This window comes from Tubulanus polymorphus, chromosome 12, assembly GCF_964204645.1.
Source record: "Tubulanus polymorphus chromosome 12, tnTubPoly1.2, whole genome shotgun sequence".
NCBI classification, from domain to species: domain Eukaryota; kingdom Metazoa; phylum Nemertea; class Palaeonemertea; order Tubulaniformes; family Tubulanidae; genus Tubulanus; species Tubulanus polymorphus.
In genome coordinates, this window is record NC_134036.1 from 1,584,049 (window position 1) to 1,594,425 (window position 10,377).

The window sequence follows — 10,377 nt, forward strand, 5'->3', positions numbered from 1 at the left end:
ATGGATTCTTTCCAGGACCCGGTTCCACAGCTGTGAGTTAGAGTTAACTCTGAGATAGCTCATTTTGATTTAACTCAGAGTCACAACTGTGCATTACCACAGAAATTTGATTTTTTGTATCTCATTTTTCTTGACACAAAGAACATCTTGATAGTAAGCAGCCTCAACTGAGGATGTCTTATTATTTAATCAGGGAATTTGAATTTTTTTGTGTCTTGTTGTTCTTGCTGGTGACGAGTGACACAATATATTATTATAATTTAATCAGGGAATCTTTGTTCAAGGGTCAGAAATATCAGGAACCAGTTCCAAAGTATAGAGTGGCTCAGAGTTAACTCTTGAGTTACAGTTAGTTCATTTTCAATGTGTTAATTCTTGAGTTAAATCTTAACTCACAACTGCGGAACTGGGTCCTGAAATTGAACTTGATTTGAAATTAACAATGGTTTAATGCGTGCGCGTGAAAACGTATAATCATTTTAATGTTCATGGATCCATTGTAGATGTGTCCCCCATATCTTTACATAGGTCCATAAACCTCAGTTCCAGAGTAGGCACTCTGAGTCCGGAATTCCAGACGTGTATGAGATATTCTCGCTGGAAATTTCCGGGGATATTCTACTGGTGAAAAATCAAGGAAAAAAGTTCACCGTAACCATAATATTCGTTCACCGACGAGTACCGCCTATAAGCGGAAATGGCTTCAGGGTCGTTTCGAGCCGCTACGATGAACTTGAAGAGAAAATTGATATTAACACAGATACAATTTTGAGAGCGTTTACCAGCGATAAAGAAATCTCACTTTGCGTTCGAATATGATGAATGATGAAGCCATCATGAGGTAATGATAAGGTCGTTAGAGCGCGATGGCGGTTGAGCGGAATGTGACGTGGTCGCCGGCGGGGACTCTGGATCAGAGACTACTATATAACCATCCCGCTTTATACCTCCGTAGGGTTAATATCGTAGTAGCAGTTTATTATATCAACAGTTTAATAGCTTTATAGCTGTCACAAACCGCTGTTACGATGGTCAGAGACCGCGGTTACATCATAGAGCCTCGAGTTTATAGATACGCCATCGACTTAATTCGAGTACCATCAACTTTGTCATGTTGGTCACCGTTTGGATACCATTGAGTAGGCTCGGGTAGGCTCCAAGTAGGTTTATCGTAGGCTCTCAGATTCACTAACTTGCGCTGTCGTTGTGCGCGTATGTATTATTTCGAGTGGGTTCAATGATTTATAACGATCAAAATGTTGTCTCCAATTGCAGCATTTGATTACGGAAAAAACTGTCGAGGAAAGAGAGAGGAGAGAGAGAGGGAGTGGGAGGAGAGAGAGAGGGAGAGGGAGTGGGAGGAGAGAGAGAGGGGTGAGAGGGAGAGGCAGAGGCAGAGGCAGAGGCAGAGGCAGAGGCAGAGGGAGGGAGAGAGAGAGAGAGGGAGAGAGAAGGAGAGGGAGAGAGGGAGAGGGAGAGGGGAGAAGGAGAGGGAGAGGGAGAGGGAAGGAGATAGAGGAGAGAGGGAGAGGGCAGAGGGAGAGGGAGAGAGGAGAGGGAGAGGGAGAGGGAGAGGGAGAGGGAGAGGGAGAAGGAGAGGGAGAGGGAGAGGGAGAGGGAAGGAGATAGAGGAGAGAGGAGAGGAGGGAAGGGGAAAAGAAAGAACCCGGAAAGCGAACGGGAAGAGAGAGAGATGATGCTGATGGTGGATGGTCAGTGTGGTATTTTTTCTACGGATCGAGTGACATGTAGTATGATGGTGAATATGAAATGATGGTTTGTACAGTTTGTCAGTTGGTTTATCAGGGGACTGAATGTAACATTACCATCACGTTCTAACTAATACAATAACATATACATATCTATCCGTCTGTCTGTACCTCTAGCCTTCACGCCGGGGGGAGTGTCAATTAACCAGGTCACTCATGAACGCATGTCATGTTTATAAAGTGCACTTTTTCTTGAAACTGCCCCTCAAAAAAGCTCGACACGAGCCTGCGCGGCGAGCTGAAATAGATAATCCACGCATTTTTCTATACGACGACCAGATTGGAAAATGACGTCTTTTCTGGAACACAGCGCCCCCTGGTGTTAATACTTTGTGCGCCCATTTTCCTATGACATCATGAGGGGAATTCATGGAGGCCGACATCGAAGACTGAGAGGCCGAAAATGAACAGATTGCGGTTCATTATAAAAATGCTGTCGTGAATCTATCTCAGCAGACATTCTCCATCCCAGTAGTCTTCCCCTCATCGTCCCCGAGTCTAGTGGAAGTGCTAATCACAATGTCGCTGTTAATTAATTAAACATCTCAAGTCGCGGATTCACTGTTTTCGACGTCGTTTCGTGTAGTCACGCGTGAAAGAGTTTGCGTTTTAGATTTTGTCGACTACGCCGTTTCGTGGTAATTAAATTAGAAAATCGAACAGCACCTGATAAACCCGGACATCAGCAGCAGCAGCAGCAGCAGCAGCAGCAGCAGCAGCAGCAGCAGCAGCAGCAGCAGCAGCAGCAGCAGCAGCAGCAGCAGCAGCAGCAGCAGCAGCAGCAGCAGCAGCAGCAGCAGCAGCAGCAGCAGCAGCAGCAGCAGCAGCAGCACCAGCAGCACCAGCAGCAGCAGCAGCAGCAGCAGCAGCAGCAGCAGCACCAGCACCAGCAGCAGCACCAGCAGCAGCAGCAGCAGCAGCACCAGCAGCAGCACCAGCAGCACCAGCAGCAGCACCAGCAGCAGTATTTTTGGCGAAGAAAAAACGGATCCTACAGCCCTTCAAACAATCACAACCGTGCAACACAACAATGAGCAGCTACTGCTGTTAAAGTGCGGTGGAATAAGTCGTTTTTTGTTGGAAGGAACCAGAGTGACATGGAACCTGCACTCTATATCATTGTCATGTGAAGAGCGGACAATCGACTATCTCAAGCGTTTAGAAGTTGTTTTTTGATTTATTTTCCAATATTTATCTATAAACTCATTAGCAAATATTTGCCTTATTGTCATCTTCAGATAGAAATAGTGATATGACACCAGTCAGTTGCGCCAGCCAGTCACTCTAATGTCTATTCCAACTTGACTAAGGAGGACTCCTCAAGCGAGATATTACCTGTCGTCGTAGCGCAGAGCAATAGTAAACATTCACGACATAATAAGATCCGTTTGTAGTTTGTTCTGTCTTGTTTACGATCTCCTGTACTATTATCTCATTTCGATATCTCATTTTGATATCTCATTCATATCTCAATTATCATTTTTGCGAAGAGATCGTCGCATCTCAAACGACAACTTGCTGTCAACGCCACCAAAGTCTACACGAAATGGTAGTGAGTCCATTTACGTCATTTCAGACGACAACGGTTACTTTTCACTTCGATCAATCGTTCACATTTGACGGCCACTATGACGTCATGCGACGCTTTAACAGCACAGAAGCCGGTAAAATGAAAGAATATGATTGGTGCAATTTACTACAATAGCGCATAATTGACCAATCAAATGCAATCATCTTGTCGAACAGAATGCAAACATTGTAGCGTGAGAAGAAGTTCTGTAGCAGCAGACGACAGCCTCGATATCATCTAATCCAGAAATACATGTTCATTATTCTATCGAACAATCCATTCAAATTTTCGAATATTCTTGACACACAAAATGCTTGCGCAGTCAAGGATTTTGGTTCAATAACCAATCTTTAAACAACTTGTGACCAGTCTAAACTCATTCTGGTTCTATTGCCAATGTAACAACTTAAGACCAGTCTAAGCTCATTTTAGTTCTATTACCAATCTAACAACTTAAGACCAGTCTAAGCTCATTTTGGTTCTATAAACAATCTAACAACTTAAAACCAGTCTAAGCTCATTCTGGTTCTATAACCAATCCATTGCTAAGCTCATTTTGGTTCTATAAACAATCTAACAACTTAAGACCAGTCTAAACTCATTTTGGTTCTATAACCAATCTAACAACTTAAGACCAGTCTAAACTCATTTTGGTTCTATAACCAATCTAACAACTTAAGACCAGTCTAAGGTTACTTTAGTTCTATAACCTTTAAGACCATAGTTCAGTTTCGACCTAAAAATCAAAACTTTAGGCACAAGGTATTTTTAACAGAATAAATTCATAAAACATTCTATATTAACGACATTTCTTTGTCATTTTCTTTTGAAGTCTTTTTTCAGAAGCGATATTGTTACCAATTGCCAAAAAAACTAGAATATCCATATCTGGCTTTTGTTAAAGTGTACATCCATCTCTCGTTACAGGGCTACGGAGGATATTTCTTGAGACACGCTCGGGCAAAAGGCCAACCGATCCAATTAGGTACGTAAAAGACACGACACAAACAGAGGACAAAAGAGACAAAACGTGATGAAATATTTGCCACGATCCACAAAAGCTTGGTAGGGTGGAGTAGGAAAATGAACAAAGCTTCACGGGTTCAAATAGATGACTCGCTAAAGTTGATACGTCAACAAAATCGTCGTAAAATCGAACAAAAGGGTACAAAATATATTGAGTCACGCACAAAAGAACAGATTGATTCTAACCGATCATCTTGCTCCACGCATTCTAACAAAATTCGGGCCACACAAAAATATGAGTACCATACAAATGAACAAATATGGTATTGATTCGTATTAATCGCTCTGATGTTCAGGATTGATAAAAAGCAAGAAAACTAACTTTAAAGTCTAGATTGAAGCCTTGAAAAATAACTTCTCAATATTGTCGACAAGGAATAAAATGATGTAAGTTATATAATATCATGCATCGATAGATTGATCGGAAATAACGCATATTATATATTGCTTAATATTGTCGACAATGAATTATATAGTATTGGGGCTCAATAAAGTTATTTTTGGATTTGAATATCGATTAACCGGCAACCAGTCTAGCCACGCTATATTGATGACGTAGTGAACGCCAAAATTCACGATTCTGATCGTTATTTTGAAACATCATAGAAAAGTTTCAATTTCTACGATTCAATTTCTGATTCGGCATAGTTTTGATAATTGGTTTAATTCAGAAAAAAATGTTGATTTCAGTTGATTTGAAACCACTAGTGCCACCTGGCGGCTTCACCTGTCGTGCTAGAATGTAACTGTGACCTCATCAAAAATGTTGATTTCAGTTGATTTGAAACCACTAGTGCCACCTGGTGGCTTCACCTGTCGTGCTAGAATAATGTAACTGTGACCTCATCAAAAATACCATGAAAGTCTAACATCGATTGGGCATTTGATTAGAACAAAAGAAAAACTTAAAACTTGTTTATGAAAATGGAAATCGATTTCTATTTCAGGCTGTCAGGGAGTTATTCAGAAACCCGGAGAGTACATATTCAAATCTAACGGTCGACCGGAAGGGGAGGCGCCTACACCGGTTTGCGTGACGTATTTCATAGCGCCACCTGACATGATCGTCGAGATTGAATTCCTGGACTTCACGATCAGCTGCGCCACCATGGGCCACGAGGGCATTTTACAGGTAAAACTGACAACATAGAAATAAAAAACCGCATGATTTGTAGCGAAGAAAGCTGCTTTACTACTAGCGACACCTGGCGGACTGTTATACCTGCCACAAGTGGAATCCTCTATGGCCACATTAGCTACTGTCCTTCTACACACTAGTGACACCTGGTGGATCCATACCTGCAGCAAGTATGGAATCCTACTGCTGCAGTCGTTGATATCCCACTGCACACTAGTGACACCTGGTGGATCCTTACATGCAACACGTGGAACCCTGATCCCTGCAATATAGTTGATGCCCTACTGCACACTAGCGACACCTGGTGAATCCCAACATGCCACACGTGGAGCGGCTTATCTCAAAGACAAATCTCTCTATTTCTACAGATATTCGACGGAATGGAGATTGCAGGCCACACGTTCCCGGGATACGACCATCCTCTGCCTCACGCCCAGCGGTATCGTCTGTACTGTAGCCAGAGGAACGTGCCCACCGAAACGTTCACATCCAACCAGAACGTGGCCATGATCAACACTATCGTACCGGCAACAGGAGAGGGCTACAAAATACGCGTTCAATTCAAGAAACATTCACGACGTGAGTAGTGACCGAAAACCGACAGAGCAACGCAGTCAATTATTACCAGGTGGCAGCACCTTACTGCGTGATCTTAAATCTTTGTCAATTTTCGGCGCTAGGTGGCAGCACCTACCGGTAAAAAACGTTCAAAAGTTTCAGATACGAATTTTTAGCATATCCTCTAATCCTAATTTAACTAGTTATGGAGCTGATAATGCGATGTTTACGTAGTTGGTACAAAACCGTCCAGGAAAATGCCCAGATCAAGCTACTGCAACTATTTTGCCACTTCGTCAGCTAGGTGGCAGCACATGCCAGTACTCATTGTCTTTCTTGTTTTGTTTTCGACAGCCTGCAACGTGTATCTGAGCGCCAGCGAAGGTATCTATACTCTGTCCAATCACGGAATGCGTAACAACTGTTCGGCCGTCGTGTCAATGTTCGGACCGGCCACGGCTATCGTCGACAGCGTGAACATCGGCGCGACAATAGAGGGCGTTGTGCACACTAAGGAAGTCGGCGTCAGTCAGAAGGTAACAATGTCTAGGTCACCGAAAAAGCGACCTCTAACGACCAACTTGAGCACCACATTATTATCATTATTTATCGTACATAAGTTAAATTCGATTAAGTTTCGTAATTTCGTCAACCTCAACAAAATGGTTGTCTCCATCAAATCCCTCTATGACGTCATAAGGAGGTTTATGGAGGTTGTCATATTTTCTCATGAATTTACACCGTTTTTCTTGTGAAATAACTTTTCTCTGATTTTAAAGTTTTTATTCATTTTTTTTTATTTTTTCTATTTTTTCGATTGATTGCACTTGCGTTTAAAACCCGACCCGTTAAATCAATAAAGATGGCGTCGAAATTAGTAAGTAATATAGAAGAGACGAAAATTGATCGTCATTCGTCGTCGAATTGAGGAGTCTTCCAGAAATATAGCCATAAAATATCACTATGACATCATCGAATTTACAATGACGTCAACGTAAAAATGATATCGGTGGCGACGTTTAGGCAACATTTATGACTTTTGATTGAGAAAAAACAAAAATTTGAAACAATGTTTTAACGATGTCACACGATGACCAGATTTAAAAACATGATGTAGTCATCTTTTCTGGAAGACAGAGCCCCCTGGTGTTAATATTTTGTGTACGTCCTGTATCTCGCTCTGTTTTTGGAAGGAAAGCAACATAACACACACGTTTTAAGATAATTCCGAACATTTACAGGAGAAATCATCATTTCGACCTTTTTTTTTTAATTTTAGAAAAAATTTTTTGAATATTGCGTCAAGTTTATTTTCCTTTTTTTGATATTTAAACATGTACAAATAAAATGCTTTTACGTCTTAAGTTCTGTATATCACTTTGTGTATACCTTTGAGCAACTGCAGCCCCTGCACGTCACCACCCCCGACAACCCCCACCCTCCCTATTTATGTTTACTTATTGAATTTGTTTATTCACCTTTTTAAACTATATCTAAAAATTGTATGATTTTATGTGACTAATTATCGACGTATAACACGGAAATTGGAGGGCTGAAATTGGAAAGCAGATTTTTAACGAACGTTTCATCATCATTTTTTTTGGTCTTATTTCTCATAACAAACTTTAAAAATATTTTCAGTGTTTGGCGAAAAAGAAAAAAAACTACGCGGAATTCTTGTACGGAAACACAATAGAACCTTCATACATGGCTTACTCGGGAATTCTGTGCGGCATGAAAACAAATAACGGTAAGCGGCGGATCCCTTAAATCTATTATCATTATCAAATTTGGCTATTTTAACTAATCATAATAAAAACATCATGGCGTACCGTAGAAACCACAGCAATTCTAGCCGGTTTCTACGGTACCCGATGATGTTTTATTGCTTGGTCTGTTTATCTTCAGTTTTGACACACTGCTTCTATTCTAGATCCTGTGAGTTAATATGCTTTGTTACTTGTTTTTCTGGTCATTCCACCTGATGATGGCTGCTAGTCAACAGCCGAAACGTTGGGTTTCATTATAATAAATTTGATCGTATAATTTTAGATTCGAATTGTGGGATTTCTTCATTTATCTACAGTATACACGGATTATAGTGTTTATTCGACAATTAACTAATCATATTTTCCTCAATTTTCTTTGCTAGTCGGCCTGGTTTACGATTTGCCCTGTCAGATGTCCGTCGTACGTTTGGTCTCCAGCGGAGAATACTATAATTCGATCACGTTCCAGTACGGTCCGATGGAGCAGAAAAAAGTCGGCGAATTCTCATCCATGGGAATCACCTGTTCGTGAATCCGTCGCCATTAGCAACGGCCCAAACGGAGGTAAGGCATCCATCCCAGTAGAGGATGCTTTATTTTCAATTATAACATTCTATCATGATTTCGCCGATGCTAAATGGTCACCAACGACCAGACAAACTTAACATGCTCGGCTGGCACGCTGAAGTTCCGAGGTTCTAGTCCAACGAGCCAGTTCCATAGTCACGGCTTGGACTTAAGACCGGACTGACTGTCTTAGTTCTATAGCCAATCTAACGACTTAAGACAAGTCTAAGACCATCTTGGTTCTTTAACCAATCTAACATCTGAAGACCAGTCTAAGCTCATCTGGGTTCTATAGCCAATCTTACAACTCGAGACTAGTCTTAAGATCGAAAACCATTTTCAAGAGTTTAGACTATCGAAGACCAGTCTAAGCTCATTTTGGTTCTATAATCAATCTAACAACTTAAGATCAGTCTAAGATCGAAGACCATTTTCAAGAGTTAAGTTTAGGTTGTGTCAATTTCAATAATAATCGTTATTCTATTTCTGGACAGGGTTCAACGAGACAAAATGTTGTATGTTTTGAAGAAAATAAAACTGGACCAGACGAGCGAGAATTATACGCCGCGAAATCGAAAATTCAGCAAACAGAAAAACTTAACTAAACGACGAAACGAAATTTTATCATCAGGAATCTTGAAATAAACGCTCCGAATAGAGACGGTCCCCCGCGAGGGGAACTCCCGCGTGTTACTCTAAACGGGCTTATAACCCAGGGCTCGGTTTCATAGATATGGAGGTAAAAATTGTCCCCGGGAACATTTTTAAATGTGTCAGTTATAACCATGGTTTCTCGTGGTTACTATGGTGGTTGTCACCCAGATTGAGGATTTACCCTTAGGGATAACTTTGATACTCAGTCTATGAAACCGGGCCCTGAAATACAGATTCTCCTATCTTCTTATTTGTATAAATCATATCCTGAATAGTAATTCAAAAAAATTCAGTAATGTCCGTTACGACTCCCAAAGCGGAGTTACAGAAAACTGATCGAATCAAATAATAATACACTCTGTTACACGACATTTCGACCGCGCGCGCAGAAAAAAAACATGTTCTATTTTACTTTTGTTGTTTTTAAAAGAAAAGCAAAACAATGTTGAAATGTATATCAGAACGATTGGAATAAAGAAAAGAAATTTTGCGAAAATAAAAATTCGATTTGACTTTGTTTTCATATAATCGATAATCGATTAGTGTTGGTAACGCAGTCCAGGGGGCGCGTGCATTTCCGTTTTTTTCGGCCGATTAACCTCGGACTTTTCTACTCAAGAAAATGGAGCAATTGTGAGCGTATTTCATTATTGCTCAGAATGCACCTAGATGCGCATCTTATTTTTCGAAATATTTTCGGAGAGCACCCCCCCCCCCTCCCCAGATGTATAAGTAGTGGCCCAAGTAGGTAGTGCCTTTTCCGAAAAGCTAGATCCGCCCCCTGTAACAGGCAGTAACTATATGTAATTTAGCGGCGAGGTTTGAGCTAAGCCTTGACAGGAAACTCGAAAAAAGATAATTTGGAACCTAGGAGAAATTTGAACCTCGATTCTTCTGAAAACGGAGCGTGGGTTTGACAAACGCCGTCTTAACACTTTTACCGAGGACACTTGCAGCGAAAAACGAACCGGCTTATTGGTGCTAGGTGAAAAATTATAGTAGAAACGTTTTCAGCGGAAATGAGACATTAGAATCTATCTATCTCGGTCCTCGCTCTATCTCACCTCAAATATTTATCGCTTCTTGTTGAAAAAATCTAATATCAAATTTCGAGGTTACCTAATTTTCTCTTCGTCGAGGGGATTCTTCTAAATCGACTAAATCGTCGAAAGAAATGTCACAACAAACATGAATTTTCGGTTCCGTTTTTCCATTGTTATTTTTTGTCGCGGGCGAATTTGTCTAAATCAACGAAATACGGTTGAAAAAAAGAAGTTTAACTTACTGTAAACTAATTCGTTGTTCTCGTCTCCTTCATGGTCGACT

The 10,377-nt window shown here is 40.9% G+C and overlaps 1 protein-coding gene across 1 annotated transcript in view; it reads left to right on the forward strand.

Annotated features, from left to right (window-relative positions):
• Nucleotides 1-8,362, forward strand: part of LOC141914172 (corticotropin-releasing factor-binding protein-like) — a 38,791-nt gene extending 30,429 nt beyond the window's left edge. Inside the window, exons 2-8 of the mRNA XM_074805438.1 lie at nucleotides 4,267-4,324; nucleotides 5,313-5,497; nucleotides 5,872-6,082; nucleotides 6,416-6,597; nucleotides 6,924-6,938; nucleotides 7,703-7,811; nucleotides 8,214-8,362. Coding sequence (XP_074661539.1) covers nucleotides 4,267-4,324; nucleotides 5,313-5,497; nucleotides 5,872-6,082; nucleotides 6,416-6,597; nucleotides 6,924-6,938; nucleotides 7,703-7,811; nucleotides 8,214-8,362 — 909 coding nt within the window. The remainder of the gene's footprint in view (nucleotides 1-4,266; nucleotides 4,325-5,312; nucleotides 5,498-5,871; nucleotides 6,083-6,415; nucleotides 6,598-6,923; nucleotides 6,939-7,702; nucleotides 7,812-8,213) is intronic.
• The last annotated feature ends 2,015 nt before the right edge of the window (nucleotides 8,363-10,377 follow it).